The 24,526-nt window shown below is 46.3% G+C and overlaps 1 protein-coding gene across 2 annotated transcripts; it reads left to right on the top strand.

Moving 5' to 3' along the window:
• Positions 1–861: 861 nt before the first annotated feature.
• On the top strand, positions 862–15,546 carry FEZF2 (FEZ family zinc finger 2). Of its 2 annotated transcripts, none has more exons than XM_060766451.2 (5): positions 862–1,140; positions 5,019–6,115; positions 9,922–10,056; positions 10,951–11,083; positions 14,399–15,546. In XM_060766451.2, exons 2-5 carry the CDS (start codon positions 5,024–5,026, stop codon positions 14,659–14,661), a joined length of 1,623 nt encoding a protein of 540 aa, XP_060622434.2. In that variant the 5' UTR covers positions 862–1,140; positions 5,019–5,023; the 3' UTR covers positions 14,662–15,546. The 2 variants fall into 2 exon arrangements, with proteins under 2 accessions (XP_060622434.2, XP_060622433.2); XM_060766450.2 differs by lacking the exon at positions 862–1,140 and adding an exon at positions 1,454–1,558.
• Positions 15,547–24,526: the final 8,980 nt, after the last annotated feature.

The following is a 24,526-nucleotide window of genomic DNA, read 5'->3' as shown; positions in this document are numbered from 1 at the left end:
TGTCTGTCTGCTTGTTTGTTTGTTTGTTTGTTTGTTTACTCCGTGTGTTTGCCTGAAACGGATCCGTTGGTCTTTTGGCCGATGTCGAGAGAGAGAAGGAGAGAAAGCGCGTTGGGCGCTTCCAGCCAAAGACGCCCCCCGAGTTGAATCCGGAGACCTCATTAAAGGGACCAGGCAGTCGTTTGAAACGGCCCTCGGGGTGTCAGGACGAGAGAGAGAGAGAGCAAACCCCAACCCACTGTCACTTGATCTTCCCGGCTGGCTTGTGCAAGGGATCTGATGGAGGACGCGTTGCCCAAAGCCAAGGAAGGAAAAGGCGGCTTTCATTCCTTCCAACTCCCTCTCTCTCCCCTTCCTAGGGACAAAAAACAATCAGGGCCAGCTAATCACCTCCCAACAAAGGCAATAAGAAGCCAGACCTTGAAACTGCTGGGCCATTCAATGCTAATCAAGGTGGCCAATTGAAACATCTACACGTAACTCCAACAGACTAGAGTTCTTTCTCCCACCCTGGGCATTATTCCACAGATATATAAACCCTAACAGACCTCACAACTTCTGAGGATGCTTGCCATAGATGCAGGCGAAACGTCAAGAGAGAATGCTTCTGGAACATGGCCATACAGCCCTGAAAACTCACAACAGCCCAGTCATTCCGGCCATGGAAGCCTGCATTGATTTATTCCTTCCCTCGTACATACAAATAAACTCGGCTTCTTGGTGCTTTTTTTTTCTTCACCCCACGCGAAACCCATTCCCCGCCCAAAAAAGACACACGCACACACACCACTAAAGGCTCAAACTGGGAAACACAGAGGGAGGGGGCTCTCCTTTCTTTCTTTTTCTCTCTCTCTCTTTCTTTCTTTCTTTCTTCCTCCTCCTCCTCTCAATCCCTCCAGAGTTGAACATTCGGCTGGGGAAGGAAACCCTCTCTTCTCTCTTTCCTTTCTCTCTCTCTCTCTCTCTCTCTCTCGTCCATCCCTCCCTCTTTCCCTCCCCCCTCCCTCCCTCCCACTCCTCGGTGGCCAAAATCCCCTGTCATTCTGCTCCCAGGGACTCCATGTGACGCCCGCTTTCCATGTAAACGACCGGGATCCGGCGCAGCGCTGGGGAAGCCCCGTCTGACAGCGCGCCCCAAAGGTAAGCCCTTTCTTCTCTTTTCGGTACTTATTCTCACACCCCTCAAGGGACGAGGAGGGGGGAGGGTTAACCCCACCCTAAAGGCTACCCCAGTCCCCACTGGACGCCGGTTACTTTGCTTCCTTCGCGCCCTTCTTTTCTTTTCTTTCCTTCCTTCCTTCCTTCCTTCCTTTCTTTCTTTCCTGAGCTGCAATCTGGTCTCTCTCTCGCTCGCGCGCGGGGCTCATTTGAATGTCAATGGGGAGGAGGAGAGGCTGGCTTTGGAGGGAGAGAGAGAGAGAGAGAGAGGGAAAAGGGGGGAAAGAGAGAGAGAGAGAGAGAGAGAGAGAGAGATGCGCCTTAAATGGATTGCTCTCCTCTCGTCGGGAAGGCTGACTGGACTGAGACTCGCCTCCTAAGCCTTGGCGCTTCCCGAGAGGTAGGTGAGGTGCCGTGGGTGGCTCGCCCCCTTTCCCTCCTTTTGCCCCGACTTCACCTTCCTTTCTCCCCAAAATGTATGGATATTTCGTTTGAGAAAGGCGGGAGAGCGGGTCCCCTTTCCCTCCCTTCCCCAACTGCACCTCTTCCCCACATTTGCCCTTCGGAGAAAGAAGCAAGTGGGTCTCCCTTGCCTTCCTTCCTTCCTTCCCCAACTTCCCTCCAAACTGATTCGGATTTTCGTTTTGGAGAGGCGACTCCCCCTTCTTCCCCCATCCCTTCCCCAACTTGTTTGGGTTTTTTGGTCCCCTTTCCCTCCCTTTCCCAACTGCACCTCCTCCCCACATTTGCCTTTCGGAGAAAGGAGCAAGTGGGTCTCTTGCCTTTTCCTCCTTTCCTTCCCCAGCTTCCCTCCAAATTGATTCGGATTTTCGTTTTGGAGAGTCCCTTCCCCAACTTGTTTGGGTTTTTGGGTCCCTTTTCCCTCCCTTCTCCTGTGTCCAGCCATGGATCTCCTTTCTCTCTCTCTCTCTCTCTCTCTCTCTCTCTCTCTCCTTCCTTCCTTCCTTTCTTCTTTCACCAACTTCCTCTCATTGTATTAATATTTTTGCTTTGGAGAGGCTTTGGGAGGTCCCCTTTCCCAACTTCGTTCTCGTCAACCCAAACTCATTGGTACCTTGGTTTTGCATGCTCTTCCCCTCTTCTCCCAAATTTATTATTATTATTATTATTATTATTATTATTATTATTATTATTATTATTCTGACACAAAAGCACAGTATGTCACAGCAAGAGAGATCTACATGCTGGATTTCGTATCACAAAATCACTTCCCAAGCGTCTAGGACTGTGTGATATAATAATAATAATAATAATAATAATAATAATAATAATAATAATAGAAACACAACAAGATGAGTCTACAGCATCACTCTGCCGGCTGTTGTATTGGATCACACGCTGGACACTCCCTAAGTGTCTAGGAATTATTATTATTATTATTATTATTATTATTATTATTATTATTATTATTATTATCTGTTAGAGTGGCCGTTGAGTCCTCTTCCCGAGCTCCCCTCCCTCACCAAATGTATTAATATTTTTGTTTGGACGAGGCGGATGAGTCCCCTTCCTTCCCCCCCCCCCTTCTCTCAAATTTATTATTTTCTTTCGGAGAGGCAGGTGGGTTTATATGGCTTTCTTGGCTCCCCCTTTCTTGCAACTTCATCCCCCTTGCAACAGTCCCCCTGGCGCAATGGGTGAAATCCTTGTGCCCGCAGGACTGCTGACCGAAAGGTTGGAATCCGGGGAGCAGGGTGAGCTCCCGTCTGTCAACTCCAGCTTCTCATTGCGGGAACACGAGAGAAGCCTCCCACAGAATCGGGACGTCCCTTGGGCAACGACCCTGCAGACGGCCAATTCTCTCACACCAGAAGCGACTTGCAGTTTCTGCAGATTTTCAAGTCATTCCCCAAATTGATCGATATTGTTTGGTTTAGGAAAGGCGAGTGGGTCTGCTTCCCACTCTCCCTCCCCCCAAATTTTTCAATACTTTGACTGAATAGGCATTTAGGTCCTCATTCCTCCTTTCCCTTCCTTATCCATTAACACTCTCTCCGCACATTTATTATTTTTTCGTTTTGTTTGGGAGAGAGGGGTGGGTCCCCTTCCCCCTTCCCCTAAATCCCCCCATTCCCCCGCCCCAATGTAATTAATTTTTTTCCGGAAAGGCGCGGGAGTCATTTCTTTCCTAACCCCCCCCCCCTTTCATTCTCCCCTTTCCCCTTTCCCAAACTCCCCCCACTTTAAAATGTATTAATATTTCCGTTTAGGAAAGTCCTTCTCTCCCTAAGCCTCCTTCTTTCCCCAACTGCACCCACTCCCCAAATGAAGAGCTTCCCTCCTTCCCTCTTGAACTTCCCCACAAATATATTCAGGGGCTTGTTTGGGAGTGGGGCCCCTTCCCTCCCTTCTCCCCCTTCCCTAACTCTCCCCAAATTTAAATTTTGGAGAGTCGGTGGAGGGGGAAGGGGAGGGTTTCCCCTTTCCTTCCTACTCCCCTTTCCCCAATATCACTAAGTAACAACAGTTGGGGGGGGGGGATCGGTTCCTTGTTTAAAAGTGTTCTTTCCTCTTTAATTGTGCGGTACTTACTTTGAAAGTAGTTACTATACTCCAGAAATCCGTTGTATTTTGTGGCTGCCGCAAACTATATCGAATTCGTTGAGGAGATATGCAATTATTCCTCGAAAAGCTACAGCAAAAATGTGCTGCGGGTTGCAATTCAGTAAACTTTGTCCATGTTTGTAATGATAGAACCAGTTAGGAAACGACTGATAACCCAGGAACGAAAACTGTGTCGCATAGTGTATTTGGGGCCTCTTCCTTATCCCTTTCCTAAACTTCCTCCCAATGTGATTACTATTGGAGGGCTGGAGTGACCCTTCCTTCTTCCTCTTCCCCTCCACTTCCTTTCCTTGAGAGTCCTGGGTGGGCTTGTCTTCCTCTTCTCCTTCTCCTTCTCCTTTTTCTTCCTCTTCTCCTTCCCGTTCCTCTTCTTCCTTGAGTGGGCTGAGGCTCTTTCTCTTCCTCTTTTTACCCTTCCCCTATTTTTTCCTCTTCTCCTTCTCTTTCTCCATTCCCCTTCATCCCCTCCCCTTCCTTGATGGCCGGTGAAAGGGGTCCTGGGTGGGTTTATCTTCCTCTTCTCCTTCTTCTCCTTTTTCTTTCTCTTCTCCTTCTCTTTCTCCTTCCCCTCCATCCCCTCCATTTCCCTTCCTTGAGAGGGCTGGTGAGGGGAGTCCTAGGTGGGTTGAGGCGCCTTCGCTTCCTCTTTTCCTCCTTCTCGTTTTCCTTTTCCTTCCCTTTCTCCTTCTCTACTTCCCTTCCGTGAGGGGCCGGTGAGGGGGGTCCTGGGTGGACTGAGGCGCATTGTCTTCCTCTTTTCTTCCTTCTCCTTTTTCTTCCTCTTTTCCTTCCCTTTCTTTTTCTCCTTCATCCTCTCCATTTCCCTTCCTCTTTTCCTCTTTCTCCTTCTCCGTTTTCTTCCTCTTCTCCTTCCCTTTCTCCTTTCCCTTCATCCTTTCCACTTCCCTCCCTTGAGGGTCCGGGGAAGGGAATTTTGGGTGGGCTCGTCTTCCTCTTCTCCTTCTCCTTCTTTTTCTCCTTACTTTTCTTAATTCACTTCATCCCGTCCACTTCCCTTCCTTGAGGGCCCGATGAGGGGGATTTTGGGTGGGCTCTTCTCCTTCTCCTTTCTCTCCTTCCCTTTCTTCTTCCCCTTCATCCCTTCCACTTCCCTTCCTTGAGGGTCCGATGAGGGGGATTTTGGGTGGGCTCGTCTTCCTCATCCCCTTCTTTTTCTCCGTCCCTTTCTTCTTCCCCTTCCCTTCCTTGTGGGGGTTTTGAGTGGGCTTCTCTTCCCCTTCTCCTTCTCCTTCTCCTCCTTCTTCCTCTTCCAGGCGAGATGGCCTCCTCGGCCTCTCTGGAGACGGTCCTGCACTCGGCCTGCTCGGTCCGCAGCGCGGCCTCTTCCTCCTCTTCCTCCTCCTCCTCCTCGTCTTCTTCCTCGTCGTCCAACCCGTCCAAGACGCTGGCCTTCTCCATCGAGAGGATCATGGCCAAGAGCTCGGCGGCGGCGGCGGTGGCGGCGGCGGCAGGAGGAGGAGGAGGAGTGGGATCCGGATCCGGGCCCGTGGCTGTCTCTTCGCAGCCGCCTTCTCCTCCTCCCCCCGCGCCCGCCTTCGAGGCCCGTCCAGGCCCCGGCCCTTCTCCTCCGCTCCTGCCGCCCAAGAAGCTGCTGGGCCTGGGCCCTCCTCTGCCCTGCGTGGTGCCCCTCCCGGGCTACGACCCGCCGCCCTCCAAGGCCTTGCTGAACTACTCCGAGTTGTGGAAGAGCAGCCTCCGAAGCTGCGGCTCCTCCGCGCTGGGCGGCGGCGGCGGGGGCTTCTGCAAAGGCCTGTGCTGTAAAGACCCTCACCCCCATGCCCACCACCACCCCCACCGGCACCACCACCACCACCACCACCTCCCTCCTCCGCTGCCCCCTCCGCGCGTCATCAAGCCTCAGGTCATCCACCAGAGCCTCTCCGCGCCGGCCAACGGCTCCAGCCTCTACTACTTCAACTACTTGGAGGCCTCCTCCTACCCGCCCTCGGAGCTGCTCTTCACCTCGGGGCTGCTCCATCCCCAAAGTGCCGCCGCCGCCGCCGCAGCCGCCGCCGCCGCCGCGCTTTCCGCGCACCAGAAACTCTTCCTGCTGGAAAATGCCAAACTGGCGGCCTTGGCCCCGCCGCCGCCGCCGCCCCCGCCCCCGCCTCCTCCGCCGCCTTCCTTGCCCGAGAAGTACCCCAACGCCCATTATCCCCACAAAGAGCGCCTCCCGGGGCAGCTGGACCAAGTCATGAAGGAGAACCTGGGCGGAGAGAGGCTCAAGGGCCACCCCGGCAAGCTCGGAGGCCTCGGGAGCGCCGTCGGAGGAGCAGGAGCAGCAGCAGGAGGAGGAGGGGGCGCGCCCGACGGGAAGCCCAAAAACTTCACCTGCGAAGTCTGCGGGAAGGTAAGCAAGAGCAGGAGGAGGAGGAGGAGGAGGACCAAGAGGGAGGGGGAAGGAAAGGGAGTGGGGGAGAGCATCCCAAAGGACCCCTGCTTTGCTTTCCTCGGGGCATTCATATTATTATTATTATTATTATTATTATTTATTATTAGAGGAGGAGGAGGAGGATCAAGAGGAAGGAAGAAGGAAAGGAGGAAAGAAACATCCCAAAGGACCCCCCCCCCCGCTTTGTTTTTCTCGGGGCATTCATATAATAACTATTATTATTATTATTATTATTATTATTATTAGAGGAGGAGGAAGAGGATCAAAAGGGAGGGGCATGGAAAGGAGGAAAGAAGCATCCCAAATGACCCCTGCTTTGCTTTCCTCGGGGCATTTATATAATAGCAGCAACAATAATAATTAAAATTAATTTATTATTATTATTATTATCATTATTATTATTATTATTAGAGGAAGAGGAGGAGGAGGATCAAGAGGAAGGAAAGAAGGAAAGCAGCATCCCTTGCTTTGCTTTCCTCGGGGGTATTCATATAATAACAACAACAATAATAAAATATTATTATTATTGGAGGAGGAGGAGGAGGATCAAGAGGAAGGAACCAGACAAGGAGGAAAGAAGCATCCCACAGGACCCCTGCTTTGCTTACCTTGGGGCATTCGTATAATAATAATAATAATAATAATAATAATAATAATAATAATAAATTAAATTAAATTAAATAATTAATTACTATTGTTACTAGAGGAGGAGGATCAAGAGGAAGGAGGAAGGAAAGGAGGAAAGAAATATCCCAAATGACGCCTGCTTTGCTTTCTTCGGGCATTCATAAAATAATAATAATAATAATAATAATAATAATAATAATAATGAAAGCAGAATTGACGAAAAACAACTGGAAAAGCTGACACGATTTGAGGATCTAAAGATCGAACTGCAAAGACTCTGGCACAAGCCAATCAAGGTGGCCCCAGTGGTGATCGGCATACTGGGTGCAGTGCCACAAGACCTTGGCCTGCACTTAAAAACAATCCGTGCTGACAAAACCACCATCTGTCAGCTGCAAAAGGCGATCTTACTCGGGCACTTGGGAAGTGTTCCAGGTGTGATCAAACACAAAAGCCAGCATAGTGATCTTATGTATTAATCTTGTTGTGCTTCAAATCATAATAGTAGTAGTACAATAGTAGAAATATAATGCATTTCTTTGTTGCTCACCACTCTTTGGTGACTCCAGACAGACTTCAGCATGGTTAAAACAGATAAAGCATATACCAAAGGTCGACCTCAACACTCCTAAAATCATCATAGAATCGCAGCGTTGGCCACCCCCGTTTTGGCAGGCAGGAAGACACAGTCAAAGCACTCCTGACAGATGGCCTTCCGGCCTTTGAAAAATTCCAGAGAAGGAGACTCTACCAGTGACCAGGCTTCTTATTTCACTACCGATACCAAACAGCAGTTTCTGTCAGGAAGTTCTTCAATACTAATGTTTAGTTGGGTTTTCTTTTCTCCTTCCATTTAAGTCCATTGCTCCATCGCGTCCTAGGCTCCAGAGCAAAAAAAGAAAAACGGCCTTCTTGTCTAAGCCGCTCCTTCTTCCCAGTCTCCCAACTCTTCCCATTTCCGTGGAGATGGAGCCGAGATACCTGGGGAATTGGTACCCCGGCTCCATCTCCACAGAAATGGGAAAAGTTTGGAAACTGAGAAGTCCGTCTCCCTGAAATTGTCCCTCCGGATTCCTCCACGACCGCATCTACACTGTGGAATTAATCCAGTTTGGTGCGGCGCCTTTGGCAGAGAAGGCGGAGGAGTTTGTAAAATTACAACTCCCATTATTAGAATTTCGTGTCAAAAAGTATCGCATAAATGTTGCAAAGCAACGCTTTTGGGTTGGAAAGATTAGCCGTTTACAAGAGAGGTGGCCCAGGGGACCCCCGGCTGTATTTACTCAGTCTTCCCCCATGACTCCAGAGCATTGAGCCAGGTCAATTAAAGTGGTTCCCAAATGCATTGATTTTACAATGTAGATGCACTCTGGGTCCGTAAATGACACAAGCCTCGTGGACAGGAGGAGGTCATTAGTACCCACGGCCCATTATTATTATTATTATTATTATTATTATTATTATTATTATTATTATTATTATTATTATCAGAAACACAACAAGATGAGTCCACAGCAAACAAGATCACTCTGCTGGCTGTTGTATTGGATCACACGTCGGACACTTCCCAACGTGTGATCCAATGTATCCGCGAATAATGTGTGCAGATCCCAGTAAGGCGGTCTTCTGCAACTGGCAAATGGTAATTTTGTCAGCGCTGGATTGTGTTTAAGTGCAGGCCAAGGTCATGAGGCACTGCACCCAGAGTGCCCATCACCCCTAGGACAACCTTGACTGGTTTGTGCCAGAGTCTTTGCAGTTCGGTCTTTAAATCCTCATATCGTGTCAGCTTTTCCAGTTGTTTCTCTTCAATTATTCAATAATAATAATAATAATAATAATAATAATAATAATAATAATAATATTATAGGAGCCCCCATGGTGCAATGGGTTAAACCCTTGTGCCAGCAGGACTGAAGACCGACAGACCAGAGTTTCGAATGTGTGTGTGTGTGTAAGGGGGGGGGGGGAGAACACGGATGAGCTCCCTCTGTCAGCTCCAGCACCCCATCAAAGATGCTAAAACATCAAAACATCCCGGCGTCCCCTGGGCAACGTCCTTACAGACGGCCAATTCTCTCACACCAGAAGGAATTTGCAGTCACTCCTGACACGAAAAATTATCATCATCATCATCATCATCATTATTATAGGAGCCCCCATGGTGCAATGTGTTAAACCCTTGTGCCAGCAGGACTGAAGACCGACAGGTCAGAGTTTCGAATATGTGTGTGTGTAGGGGGAGGGGAGAGAACACGGATTAGCTCCCTCTGTCAGCTCCAGCTCCCCATGCGGGACATGAGAGAAGACTCTGTCAAGGATGCTAAAACATCAAAACATCCCGGCGTCCCCTGGGCAACTTGCAGACAGCCGATTCTCTCACACCAGAAGGAACTTGCAGTCACTCCTGACGCGAATTATTAGAATCATCATAATAATATATTATTATTAATAATAATAATAATAACAACAGAAATTATGTTGGTTCTCGCCCTGTAGAGAAGACCCTTCGACTTAACAGGCGTAGTCTTCAAGGAGAGGGGGAGGAAATCGCCAGGAACTACCGATTATATAATAATAATAATAACAACAACAACAACAACAACAACAACAGCCGGTTTTCTGTTGGTTAACCTCCAATTGGCTCAGTCTACAAGGACAAGGAGAGGACATCGCCAGTGATTTTTCTGTAGTTCCTGCTGTTGTGGTTGTAGTTGTGGTAGTTGTTGTTTAGCAGCTGGAATCCTGTTGCTTCGCTCCGAGTAGAGTGGACCCCGTAAGCTCGTTGCTGAGAAGCATGTCCTCTGGGTTTGAGTAGGTTTACTCTGTTTGGGGCAAACACTAGGATTTGGGTCGTTGCAGTTCTTTGACAAACGGGGAGGGGTGGAGCAAGGGGTCGTTGGGAGCTGAAGTTTTTAATCTTCGTGTCAAAAAAAAAAAAACCCTGGAGAAACGGAGTCCGGTTTTTCAAATACCCCTCGCCTCCGTTTCTGGCTCTTGGCAAGAGTTATTATTATTATTATTATTATTATTAGAGGGTTAATATGAATATTAACATGTATCCTGCTTTGACCTCTTGATTGGGTTTGGCGGGGCCTCACAAGTGTCCTGCTCTTGCACGTCTCTCCTCCCGGCAGGTCTTCAACGCGCATTACAACCTCACCCGGCACATGCCTGTCCACACGGGAGCGCGGCCCTTCGTCTGCAAAGTCTGCGGGAAGGGCTTCCGCCAAGCCAGCACGCTCTGCCGGCACAAAATCATCCACACGCAGGTACGAAAGCGGGGCAAGGGCGCGAGGACCGTTTCCATGCGTTGATCTACTGGGATAGTCACGCGCAGTCTCCAAGGCCAACTTTAAACAATATCTCCTTCTCCTCCTCATTCTTCTCCTTTTCCTTCTCCTCCGTCTTCCTCTTCTTCTCCACCTTGATCTCCTTCTCCTTATTCTTCTCCTTATTCTTCTCCTTTACCTCCTTCTTCTCCGTCTCCCTCTTCTCCTCCTCCTTTATCTCCCCCTCCTACTTTATCTCTTTTTCTCCTCGTTCTTCTCCTTTTCCTTCTCCTCCGTCTCCCTCTTCCCTTTCTCCTCCTCCTTTATCTCCTTCTCTTCATTCTTCTCCTTTTCTTTCTCCTCCATCTCCTCCGTCTCCCTCTTCTCCTTCTCCTCCTTCTCCTTTTCCTTCTCCTCCGTCTCCCTCTTCTCCTTCTCCTCCTCCTTCTTCTCCTCGTTCTTCTCCTTCTCCTTCATCTCCCTCTTCCCTTTCTCCTCCTCCTTTATCTCCTTCTCCTCATTCTTCTCCTTTTCCTTCTCCTCCGTCTCCCTCTTCTCCTTCTCTTACTTTATTACTCTTCCTTCTACTTTGCCTCCTTCCCCTCTGTGGCCTCTCCTCCTCCTCCTCCTGTTTCTCTCTTTCCTTCTTCGTCTCCTTCTCATTCTTCTCCTTTTTCTTTTCCTTCTCCTCCGTCTCCCTCTTCTCCTTCTCATCCCCTCCGATGTCCTTCTCCTCGTTCTTCTCCTTTACCTCCTTCTCCTCCGTCTCCCTCTTCTTCTTCTTCTCATCCTCCTGCTTCTCCTTTACCTTCTCCTCTTCCTTCGCCTTCTCCGCCTTCTCTTTCTCTTCCTTCTCCTTCTTTCTTCCCACGCTCCTTCCTTTCCTGGCTGCAGGAAAAGCCCCACAAGTGCAACCAGTGCGGGAAAGCGTTCAACCGGAGCTCCACGCTGAACACGCACATCCGGATCCACGCGGGCTACAAACCTTTCGTGTGTGAGTTTTGCGGCAAAGGATTCCACCAGAAAGGTATTCCGGGTGTGAAGCGCCGCCTGGGTTTCCATCCTCGGCAGGGGTTGAAATAGGGAGAGAAGGGAGAGAGGGAGCGCCGGAGAGATTGGAAGCAGGAGGGAGAAGCCAAACGAAAACAAACGAATTCAGCGTCCAGACTTGCTTTGCAAGTTCTTTATGTCGAAATAGGATGCGAACTAAGCAGTTGCGTCGGTTAAGTGGACGGAATTAAAGTTCTTCCCGGATCCTTCCCTTTCGAGATCAAATTAGAGAATAAATTAGAAAAGATTCCTCTTTTTGGTTGGGAAGAAGTCAAACTCCACTTTCCACTTTTTGGCATGAATTCCTTATTTCTTTCCTTGCTTGCCCAAAGAGAAACGGTTCTCCTGGAGAAGTGTCCCAACTCCCTCCCCCCCCCCTTTTTTTTTTTTTTTGGTCCTAATCCAGGGTTTCCCATTTGCTCCGGGTCAGGACGCTGACCCGGGCTCTAATTTTTTAATTCGTCGGTTGCCGGCTGCCTCGGCCTTGACGCAGACTGAGTTTGACAACTTCTTGACTGTCCCTTGCAGGACACTTCCTAATGAAGGCTTGCCGCAGAAGGCCAGCGCGCCAGCGGTTGTGGTTGTGTGTGTGTGAGTGTGCATAAGAGAGAGAAGGAATGTGCCTGCGGACGTGTGGAGATCCGAGAAAGACCCCACTTTAGTTGGATCCCCCCCCCCCCTTCCTCACTCTCTTCCTTTTCCATGGCCTCTCCCAGATTCTAAACCTACCTCCTAAAGAGCCTTTTTTAGTGTCAGGAGCGACTTGAGAAACTGCAAGTCACTTCAGGTGTGAGAGAATTGGCCATCTGCAAGGAGGTTGCCCTGTGTCAGGAGTGACTTGAAAAACTGCAAGTCTCTTCTGGTATGAGAGAATTGGTCATCTGCAAGGATGTTGCTTTGTGTCAGGAGCAACTTGAGAAACTGCTTCTGCTGTGAGAGAATTGGCAGTCTGCAAGGAGGTTGCCCTGTGTCAAGAGTGACTTGAGAAACTGCAAGTCTCTTCTAGTGTGAGAGAATTGGCCATCTGCAAGAAGGTTGCTCTGTGTCAGGAGTGACTTGAGAAACTGCAAGTCTTTTCTGGTGTGAGAGAATTAGCCATCTACAAGGATGTTGCTTTGTGTCAGGAGCAACTTGGGAAGCTGCTTCTGGTGTGAAAGAACTGGCAGTCCGCAAGGATGTTGCCCTGTGTCAAGAGTGACTTGAGAAACCGCAAGTCACTTTTTGTGTGAGAGAACTGACTTCTGCAAGGACATTTCTCAGGGGAGGCCAGGATGTTTTAACATCCTGTGGGAGGCTTCCCTTATGTCCCCACATGAGAAGCTGGAGCTGAACAGATGGGAGTTCACCCCACTTCCCAGGATTCCAACCACTGTCCTGATGGCACAAAGGTTTAACCCAGTGGTTCTCAACCTGGGGTCCCCAGATGTTTTTGGCCTACAACTCCCAGAAATCCCAGCCAGTTTACCAGCTGTTAGGATTTCTGGGAGTTGAAGGCCAAAAACATCTGGGGACCCACAGGTTGAGAAACACTGGTTTAACCCATTGCACCACCAGGGGCTCATGGTCATCTGTACTGACCATTTCATCCAGATCAAAACTAGCATCAAACTGGAGCCGCCAAATATCAAATTCCCACAAAACTGCATGAAAGAAAAATCTTAATGCACACCAATGTGCTGTGGCCTCAGATTGGTTCTAGGATTTTTCTATGCAGTCACCTTCACTTTTTAAAATTCTGGTTCAAAACCGAATTCCTGATCAGTGTTGATGGAACCTAAGAGCACATCACTGAACATTTAATGTAATGTAATGCAGGCAGTCTGAAAGTGGACTGTTTAAATGGCGCACACTAAGAGTCTGCTGCAATGCATTTTAATAAATATACCTTGAGGAGTTCTGCAAAATAGAGATCTAAGGGCCCTTCCTGATAGGCCCTATATCCCAGGATCTGATTCCAGGTCTTTTGCTCTAACTGGATTATATGAATCCATACTGCCAGATAATCTGGGATAAACAGAAAACCTGGGATCAGATCCTGGGATATAGGGTCTATCAAGAAGGGCCATTAATGCACATCAGCAACCATGGTGAAGCTGATTAAGTGCATTCAGGCAACCTGTATATGCGTATTAGGGTGGTGGGGAGCTGGGATAAAGATTCTGTGAATTCTGGAACTGGGTCAAAACCAGATTCTATAGCAGCTTTTCTCAGCCTGTGGGTCTGGACCCCTGGGGGGTGGGGTCACCAAAGACCATCATAAAACACAGAATTTTCTGTTGGTCATGAGGGTTCTGTGTGGGAAGTGTGGCCCAATTCTATCATTGGTGGGGTTCAGAATGTTCTTTGATTGTAGGTGAACTATAAATCCCAACAACTACAACTCCCAAATGTCAAGGTCTATTTTCCCCAAACTTCACCAGTGTTCACATTGGACATATTGAGTATTAGTGCCAAGTTTGGTCCTGATTCATCTTTGTTTGAGTCCATAGTGCTCTCTGGATGTAGGTGAACTACAACTCCAAAACTCAAGCTCAACGCCCACCAAACCCTTCCAGTATTTTTTGTTGGTCATGGGAGTTCTTTGTGTCAAGTTTGGTTCCATTCCATCATTGGTGTTCAGAATGCTCTTTTTATTGTAGGTTAACTATAAATTCCAGCAACTACAACTCCAAATGACAAAATCAAATTTGGGCTTCTCGGGTATTTGTTCCAAATTTGATCCAGTGAATACATCCTGCATATCAAATATTTACATTATGATTCATAACAACAGCAAAATTACAGTTATGAAGTAGCAAGGGAAATAATTTAATGGTTGTGGGTCACCACAACATGAGGAATTGTATTGAGGGGTCGGGGCATTAGGAAGCTTGAGAACTACTGCTCTATAGTGTGTAGAAGCATCATCCAGGCCTTGAATGTTTTCCAAGGCTTCCTTCCTTCTAATAATCCCCGCAGCAAAATGACTTTCTTTCTACTAGTTTCACACTGCCTTAACTGGTCAGGTTCCCCAACATAGGCACATCCCTGCTTGTTCCTCTGGCATTTTTGGACTGATAAGAGCTGGGCTGTTGGAGATGGTGCAATAGCCATTTTGGGATGGATGTAGTGTTTTAATGAATTTTAATATTTGAATGTTTAACCGTTTTAGTGACCCAAAGGGTTAAATTGGTTTTTATAATGTTGTTATCACTATTTTTAATTTGTATGGAGTCATAGTGATTGTTAGCCATCTGGAGTCCCTATAAAAAAGTCAAAACAATAAATACAATAAATATTCCTTGCCCAACAGGGAACTACAAAAACCACAAGCTGACCCACAGCGGAGAGAAGCAGTACAAGTGCACCATCTGCAACAAGGCCTTCCACCAGATCTACAACCTGACCTTCCACATGCACACGCACAACGACAAGAAGCCCTTCACCTGCCTCACCTGTGGAAAGGGCTTCTGCAGGAACTTTGACTTGAAGAAACATGTGCGGAAGCTCCATGACCCCTCATCTGCCCCCCTGTCCTCCACCAAGGAGCTCACCAGGACTGGGCCGCCCAGCTAAAAGAAGATGAAGGGGGCAGCACTACATCCCAGTGGACAAGGGCCTTCTCTTGCTCTTGAACCATGTGATGCTGTTCCCTCCTTCTCTGTATCTCTGGCTACATCTACACAAGATGCACATGCCCATATGCCAAGCCTGGGTGGTACTTACATGCACTGGAGAGGTCAACTGAAAGCTGGTTCCAGGATCCGCAGTATCTGGTTTCACGGTTCCTCCTTGGGCTCATCTTTACTGACATTATGATGCAGCTTGGAACTGGTTTTGCTGTGTGGGTGATTGCACTGACAGGTCTGGAACTTGTATGAGGTCAGGTGGGTGATGATGAGTGCTTCTACACTGACACTATAATTCAGCTTGGGATTGGTTCAAAAGGACCTGCTTTTGCTGCACAAGGTGATTAGATTGACATGTCTGGAACTGGTTTGAGGTCAGATGGGGGATTACATTAACCATGGACCTGGCACCAAACCACTTTGCAAGGTTTTCTCTCCCATTTCTGGGAGAGATGCACATCAGTGCTCCAACTAGCAGAGCCAGGTGTCTACAACATAATTTGACCTGGATCTGGAATCCACTGTTGCAGTGAATTATTTGGCTGGTCAGAATTTCCTGTGACTATTTTTAATGTGCTGTATACCCTTAAATGTGTGCTGCAATGCACACTGGCAGCATGTATTGGGCTGACCTGAGGGTTTGAGTTGTCTCAAAACCACATTATAGTGTATATGGGACTCTTTCACTTCATCTGTTTTGCCAAATGATGTGGTTTGCACCTATTTGCACTGAAGTGCTCTAGCAGCCTGATTTGGAGTAGCCCGTTTTGAGTTTTCTCAAAACCACATTATAGTGTCAGTGTAGATGAGGCCCTTTTCCCTTCATGGGGGGGGGGGGGGTTGCCAGGCGATATGGTTTGCACCTATTTGCGCTGAAGTGCATCTAGCATCCTAATTTGGAGTATCCACACTATGGTTTTGAGTTGTCTCAAAACTACATTATAGTGTCAGTGTAGATGAGGCCCTTTCCCTTCATTGGTTTTGCCAAGTGATGTGGTTTGCACCTATCTGCGCTGAAGCACATTTAGCAGCCTAATTCAGAGTATCCAGGTGTGTTTATTCTGATTTAAGGCCTTGAAGTGCATTCCTCCATTTTCAAGCCACCTTCACTCCACATTAAGAGGTCAGTGCAGATCTGCCCTCTTGTCAATTAGTTCCACTGAAGCTGCTGAAGCGAGGCCACTTTGGATGTAGGGGGTCCATAGAGCCATGCACATATATTACACAGAGATATTTAAATATAAATATATATAAATATCTGTATATATGGCGAGTAAACATATTTAAAACTTTGGATCTGAACTCCGTGGGAATCCTTGGGGATCTTGATCCAGGCCTCACTAGAGACAGTTGGGCCCTGCTCCTTCTACATATGTATATATGATTGTAAATTTAAATTTTAATGTACACTGGAATAACTGAGGGATATATCATCTATGAGGCAATAAAAGGTCACTTAATAGGAGTCTTATTTCTTCCCCATCTTTCAAGAGCTGTTTTTAAAATTTTATTTATTTAATTAATTTCTGAATCCCTTGGGGAGAGAGAGTGGGTTAGAAATAAATTGTTATTATTATTATCATCACTGGTTACCATTCTTAAAATCATTGTTATTATTTTGTTGTTGAAGGCTTTCATGACCAGAATCACTGGTTTGTTGTTTGTTTTCAGGACTGTATGGAATACAGCCCAGAAAACTTACTGCAGCCCAATAATTATCTGGAGTGGACAGAAAACTGAAGGCAAGGATTCCACTGAGCCAAGTGGGATCAAACTGCATTCATTCTACAGTGTAGATCAGGCATGGGCAAACTTTCTAACTTGGGGGCTGCATAAGTGGGCTTGAGCAGGGTGGTCGATGGGCAGGGGGTTCTCCCCAATCCCCCTCCCTGCCCTTCCCTTCCCTTTCCCCTTCTCTTTGGAGGCACAAAGTAAAGGAAATATGGGATTCCAAAAAGGTTAACCTTGGTCAGGATGAGATGGTGGCTGGGAGAGAAAAAGTGTTTCCACTGGATCCCTGTATTGACTGCTCCTGATATAGAATCCTAGAACTGGAAGAGACCCCCCAAGGGCCATCCAGTCCAACCCCTGCCATGCAAAAAGGCACAATCAAAGTGCTCCTGATAGACAGCCTTTTCGTAAAAGCCTCCAGAGAAGGAGACTGGACCATGCTCCCAGGCAGCCTATGCCACTCTCCACAGCTCTTGCTCTCAGGACAATCCCTTTCCCTGCCATTTGAAACCATTGTTCCCTTGTGGCCTGGCCTCTAGAGCAGCAGAAAGTCAGTTCCCTCCCCCCCCCCCTCCTCAATGGGACACCCTTTTAAATCTTGAAACATGGTTCTCATGTTCCCTCTCTACCTCCTCCCAGCTAAACATCCCCCAGGAGGAAAGGAGGAAGGAAAAAGAGAAGGAAGAAAGGAAGGGTGGAAGTGAATGGAGGGAGAGAGGGAGGAAAGAGAGAAGGAAGAAAGGAAGGGTGGAAGTGAATGGAGGGAGAGAGGGAGGAAAGAGAGAAGGAAGGAAAGACAAAAGGGGAGGGAGAAGAGAAAGAGAGAGAGGGAAGGAGGGAGGGAGGAAAGAGGGAGGGGGGAAGGAAGGATGGAAGGGAAGGAGGGAGGTTGGGAGAGGGAGGTAAGGAATGGAGGGAGGAAGGCAAGAGAGAACGAAGGAAGGATAGGATAGTGAGAAAGAGGAGGGCACGAGAAAAGAGCCCAAGGGTTTGCCCGTACCTGGTGTAGATGCATCCCTAGGTAATTCTTGAAGCCAATTTCCTTAACGACTTTTCACACAGGGAGGGTTTTAAAATGTGTGTGTGTGTGTGTGTGTGTGAGAGAGAGAGAGAGAGAGAGAGAAAGAGATTTTAAAAATGGACAGAAATTCAGGCAATCTGGGCTTCAATGCTTGAACCAGAGTTTCCCTTCCCTAGGCGTCTGCCACCAACACCCACCACCATCCCTCCTTTTTTTGGATTTTCAGTTTTAGATTTGGGAGGGGGAAACAAAACCTAAAAGCTCTCTCCCTAGATGGCTTCTTTCTGTGTTTAGTATGTGTGTCAGGAGCGACTTGAGAAACTGCAAGTCCCTTATGTTGTTGTTTATGCTAACCCTTAGCTTAGTGACCTCATGGACCAGCCCACGCCAGAGCTCCCTGTGGGCAGTCCCCACTCCCCAGCTCTTTCAAAGCCAGCCACTTCAAGGATAACATCCATCCATCTTGCCCTTGGTCGGCCCCTCTTCCTTTTTCCTTCTATTTTCCCCAGCATCATTATCTTTTCCAAGCTTTCCTGTCTTCTCATTATGTGGCCAAAGTACTTCATCTTTGCCTCTAATATCCTTCCCTCAGTGAGCAGCCGAGTATTACATCCTGGAGTATGGACTGGTTGGATCTTCTGGCGGTCCAAGGCACTCACAGAATTTTCCTCCATCATCACAGTTCAAAAGCATCTACCTTCCTTCACTCAGCCTTCCTTATGGTTCAGCTTTCATATCCATAGGTGACTATGGGGAATACCATTGCTTTTAACCGTGTGATGTCTCTACTCTTCACTGTCTTATCGAGATTGGTCATTGCTCTCCTCTCAAGAAGTAAGCGCCTCCTGATTTCGTGGCTGCAGTCTGCGTCTGCAGCAATCTTTGCACCTAGAAATGCTCCCTCTATTTGCCAGTTATAATAATCTAGTTTTTTAAAAAAATGTTTAACTGCAACCCAGCTTTTGCACTTTCTTCTTTCACCTTGGTTAGAAGGCTCCTCAGCTCCTCCAGTCCCTTTTGGTGTGAGAGAATTGGCCTTCTGCAGGGATGTTGCCCCGGGCCCTCGGATGATTTACCATTCTATGGGAGACTTCTCTCATGTCCCCCCATGGGAGTAAATATTGGAAGTTGAGCCATCCCTTCGAAGTGGCTTTGATGATGTGTAGGAGTAATTTCTTCTTTGCGAAGGTGGATAATGATGATGATTATGTAGTAATATACAGGGTGCCGCAGTTGTCCCATACATAGGGGAAAATGGTAGCGGAATTTATCTTTATTTACAAAATATACATGACAACATATTTACAAAATATTCTCTACGTGTTGTCTATTTGCATTATAACAATATTTAAAAGTATAAATATTGAACATCTCTCTCTCTCTCTCTCTCTCTCTATATATATTTATTTATTTATTTATTTATTTTTTGCATTTATTGACCGCCCCTCTCAGCCCGAGGGCGAATAATATATAATAACATATACAAGATAGTAAAATATAGTATAATATAACATGAGTTTGCTATTTTTTCCTAAGTGTTGAAAGTTTTGGGACACCCTGGATACACAATATAATGCTATATATTACAGTATATTACTTTATTATGTTATGTTATATGATATTGTATTTAACTTTTATATAGAATATATGAATAATATATTTAAAACTTTGTTATAATTTACTATGTATTATATTACTTTATAATATTATATTATGCTATATTATATTGTACATAACTTTTATATAGGATATATATATATATATATATATGAGAATAATATGCATTTAAAACTTTTGGTTATAATTTATTAGATATTATATTATATCATATAGAACATTTATAAAGGATATATATGAATAATATTATACATTTAAAACTTTTTATTATAATTTATTAGATATTATAATTATTATAATTTATTATAATTTATTACATATTATATTATTTATTACATATTATATTATGCTATATTCTAATATATATAACTTTCATATATGATATATATGAATAACATTCATTTAAAACTTTTGGTTATAATTTATTATATATTTATATATATATAATTTATTATATATTATATATTCTATTCTATTATATATAACTTATATAGGATGAATAATATATATATATATATATATAACATTTTTGGTATAATTTTATATTATATTATATATAACTTTTATATAGGATATAAATGAATAATATGCAGTTAAAACTTTTGGTTATAATGTTTATATATTATATTATATATAACTTTTATATAGCATATTGCTGTGTCTTCTACGGCTGGGTAAAGAAGACGCCCCCACCCTTTGGTAAAGGTTGTATATATTTGTTTTATTTATTTATTTATTAGTATTATTATTATTCTATCTTAACTCCTGAACTCTCAGGAAGGGCTCTCAGGCTTGCTTTCGGTGGAAATGACCCAAATGAAGAGAGCCAAGGGAGACCCTTCAAACGGCATTGATATTAATCATGTAATCATCCTCCTGCTCCTCCTCCTCCTCCACCCCGGGACCCTTTTCTTGAACCCACCAGCAAAGAGATGGATCATCCAGGGTCCCCCCCCCTCCCCTCCCCTCCGCTCCGCGCCTCCTAATCTGCCCGTGTCGATTCTGCCCACCAGATTATTATCATCAGAGTCATTATCGTCATTATCCGCCACTCTTTCGCCCGACCGCGCGCGTGCTGCTCAATCCACGCTGGCCAATGAAACGGAGAAATGAAGCGCCGCAATTGTCTGGGGGCCGCTCGGCCGGGCGCTCACCTTTAATTGAGTGGTTAAATGCTGGGAGGCGAGCGCGTCTCATCGAGAGAGAGAGAGAGAGAGCGGCGCAGAGCCGGAGGAACAAACCACTTTCCACAAGCGGGGGGGGGGGGGGGGGGGGCACAAAACCCATCTGCACCCTCGGTCGAGATTTCCAAATGCTTTTTAATTGTGATTAGGCTTTTTTACAAAGTCCTAACGAAGGTCTTCTTTTCTCAACGAGGAGATTGTGATTACATTTACCACCAAACCCACCTGTTAAAATCCAAATAGCAGTTATCCGACAGGACTCTACTTCTCGTGCGATCTACGCTGCAGAGTTAACACAGTTCTACAGCACTTTAAGTGCCATGGCTCAAGGCTATGGTTTGCAGTCATTTCACAAGGTCTTTACTTAGCCACCTCTGGCAAAGAGTGATGGACACATCCCTAGATTCCACAGCATTGAGCTATGGCAGTTTGTCGTTCATTCGTTCAGTCGTCTCCGACTCTTCGTGACCTCATGGACCAGCCCACGCCAGAGCTCCCTGTCGGCCGTCACCACCCCCAGCTCCTTCAAGGTCAGTCCAGTCGCTTCAAGGATGCCATCCATCCATCTTGCCCTTGGTCGGCCCCTCTTCCTTTTGCCTTCCACTTTCCCCAGCATAACTGTCTTCTCTAGGCTTTGCTGTCTCCTCACGATGTGGCCAAAGTACTTCAACTTTGTCTCTAGTATCTTTCCCTCCAGTGAGCAGCCGGGCTTTATTTCCTGGAGGATGGACTGGTTGGATCTTCTCGCAGTCCAAGGCACTCTCAGAACTTTCCTCCAACACCACAGCTCAAAAGCATCTCTCTTCCTTCGCTCAGCCTTCCCTAAGGTCCAGCTCTCACATCCGTAGGTTGTTATGGCAGTTTAAGTAGTGTCAAATTGCATTCATTCTATAGTGTAGATCAGGAATGAGAAAACTTTCTAACTTGGGAGTCACATGCTAAGTGCACTCCCTGCTTAGAGGACTGGCTACCTGGAGATGGAAGGAAGGAAGGGAAGGAGGAAGGGAAGAGAGAAAGAAGGAAACACAAAAAGGATGGAAGGGAAGGAGGAGGAAAAAGAGAAGGAAGGGAAGGAGGAAGGAAAGAGAGAAGGAAGGACGGATGAAAGGATGGAAGGGAAGAAGGAAGGGAAGAGAAAAGGAAGAGAGGAAGGAAAGGAAGGAAGGGAAGAGAAAAGGAAGTAAGGACGAAAAGGTGGGAGGGAAGTGAGGGAGGGAGGAAGAGGGATGGAAGGAAGGGAAGGAGGAAGGAAAGAGAGAAGGAAGGACGGATGAAAGGATGGAAGGGAAGAAGGAAGGGAAGAGAAAAGGAAGAGAGGAAGGAAGGAGGAAGGGAAGGGAAAAGGAAGTAAGGACAAAAAGGTGGGAGGGAAGTGAGGGAGAAAGAAGAGGGATGGAAGGAAGGAAGGAGAGAAGGAAGGACGGATGAAAGGGTGGAAGGGAAGGAGGAAGGAAAGAGAGAAGGAAGGAAGAGAGGGAGGGAAGGAAGGAAGGAGAAAGGGAAGAGAGAAGGAAGTAAGGACGAAAAGGTGGGAGGGAAGGGAGGGAGAAAGAGGGAGGGATAGAGGGATAGAGGGAAGGATGGAAGGAAGGAAAGAGAGAAAAAAGAAGCATGAAAGGGAAGATGAGAAATATGTTAGGAGAAGGAGGGCAGAAAGAGGGAAGAAACAATGGATAAAGGGTGGAAGAGAAGGATGGAAGGAGAAAGAGGGGGGTAAGGAAGGAGGAATGAAATGCTAAAGGGGAGGAAAGATGAAAGTGTGGAAGGGAAAGAGGAGGAAAAAGAGAAGGAAGGGAAGGAGGAAGGAAAGAAAGAAAGAAGGAAGGACAGATGAAAGGATGGAAGGGAATTAGAAAAGAAAAAGAGAAGGAAGGAAGAGAGGGAAGAAGAGAAGGAAGGAAGGGAAGAAGGAAAGAGAGAAGGAAGGAAGAATGAAAAGGTGGGAGGGAATGGAGGGAGAGAAGGAAGGAAAGGAGAGAAGAAAGAGAGAAGGCAGAAAAGACAAAAGGGAAGGATGAAGGAAAGAGAGAAGGAAGGAAAGACAAAAGGGAAGGAAGAAGAGAGGGTAGGAGGGGGAAAGAGGGAGGGAGGGAAGGAGAAAGGAAAGAGAGACAGAAGGAAGGTTAGGATGATGAGAGAGAGGAGGGCCTGAGAAAAGAGCCCAAGGGGCCCGAATGTAGCCCCGGACCTGGGTTAGCCCATACCTGGTGTAGATGCACCCTTTTCTCTACCTTTTTAGCTGTCTGTCTGTCTGTCTCTATCTCCTGCTGTCTATCTCTTTGTCAACTATCTATCTCTCAATCAATCAGCATCTGTCTATCTCTTATAGTTCAATTTTCCCAATATTATCTCATATATAATTGACTAGACATTAACTGACCTAACCCCTGTTTCTTTGCAGGCAGCCAAACCTAAACCTCTTCTTGAAACCTAAATTTCAAATAACCTGGAAGGGGTGAGGGATGGTTGGAGAAAGTGACTGCTCCCATCTTTTTTCTTTTTAGATTCAGAAAGGCCCCCATTTTTCTTCCAAACCTCCTAAGATTCTTTCTTGCTTTTTTGGGCAAATGTATTACGTTCTGATTCAGATATTCAAAATTTCATAAAACCACGAGGTTTTGGTCTAGTTGTTTAATGCAGGAGAAGAGTTCTTTCTGTTGTCCAGATGTTCCTGGATTGCAATTCCCAGCATTCAGTGCTCAGAATTCAATGGGAGGAACAATGGGAGCTCAATCCAGCAGCATCTTATTCTGGGTTGCTGTGAGTTTTCTGGGCTGTTTCAGAAGCACTCTCTCCTGACGTTTCACCCACATCTTTGGCGAGCATCCTCAGGTTGTGAAGATGCCCATCATTAGCTCCTGGATACAATCGTGCACAAGTTGGAGGGTCAGAACATCACATCACCTTGTATTTAAGGTTAAAAATACTACTTGTCCATTTAGATTTTCTCAATTCTTCTAAATGTAGCTACAACCATGAGAACCTCTGAGGATGCCCGCCATAGATGTGGGTGAAACGTCAAGACAGGATGTTTCTGGAACATGGCCATACAGCCCAGAAAACTCACAGCAACCCAGTGATTCGGGCCATGAAAGCCTTCGACAACAACACCTTATCCATTTGGGTATTTAAAACAGGAAGTTTCACATTTGCCCAGGGAAAGCATTCAAAAGACAAAGTGTGCACATACCTCTTGTCAGGCAGTCCTGTCGAATGAAACACCATAAATATAAAGTTGCCGTATACAGACAGCCTGTCTAGTCCAAGTAATGCCTTTTCTAGCTAGCAGAAGTTTCCCTCCTCCTGAGATGCATAGCTGGCCCACTCCCACTGAACTGTGGCCCCTCTGATATGTATTGCACCACAGTCTCTAACCATGAGATCTAAGAGCAGACAAATTAAATGCAGCAATTGTTCTAGACTGGATCACATGCACAAAACAGAGAAGTAAAGATTTGTACCTCCTGGATACAATACTGCACTAGATCCTGGGTTTGGAGGGTCCAAGCATTACAACTCCTTGTATTTAAGGTTAAATATGCTACTTGTCAACTTAGGTTTTCCCAAGCCTTCTAAATGTAGCTGCAACAATAACTATCTGGAAAGAGATTTTAATAGATTGTAATAAATTGTGAGCTGCCCCTGTTTCAGTGCAAAATATTTCGGAGCCTTAAAAGGAAATCAAGACCTGCTCACTTGATAAGAGATGCAACAGGGAGGGCATCTACACTATTGAACCAGTTACACCACTTTAACCGCTGTGGCTCAATGCTGTGCAGTCCTGGGGGTTGTAGTTTGGTGAGGCACCAGCACCCTTTGGCAGAGAAGGTGAAAGAATTTGTGAAACTACAATTCCTGTGATCCCACAGTAGTGGGTCATGGCAGTTCAAAGTGTCAAACTGCATTCATTCTGCAGTCTAGATGCACCCCTAATCCTGGAGGAATTAAATACTGCAGTAACTGGTGGATTACCACATCTGCCTATATTCTGGGGTTCTTGAAACGGTGATCATGAAGTCTTACCATGATTCAGGCATTTCAAAATTGTCATTGCACTGCTGATAGCAGCATATTTTAAGGCTATGCTTATTGGGCCCCTCATCTATGGTAAATCAAGTGAATGTCTGTATTTGCATGTATAAGCTCTGCTAGACTGAGATTCAGCAGTGAACGGGTGCTGGCCTTTTTGAATGCTGTTTTGCTTCTGGCCCTAGGTATGGTATGTGTGTGTCTATGTCAGGATCCTAGCAAAACCCAAA

Source organism: Anolis sagrei, chromosome 2 (assembly GCF_037176765.1).
Source record: "Anolis sagrei isolate rAnoSag1 chromosome 2, rAnoSag1.mat, whole genome shotgun sequence".
Taxonomy (NCBI): Eukaryota; Metazoa; Chordata; class Lepidosauria; order Squamata; family Dactyloidae; genus Anolis; species Anolis sagrei.
Note: the sequence above shows the minus strand (reverse complement) of the source record. Positions and strands in the feature narration are given on the sequence as shown.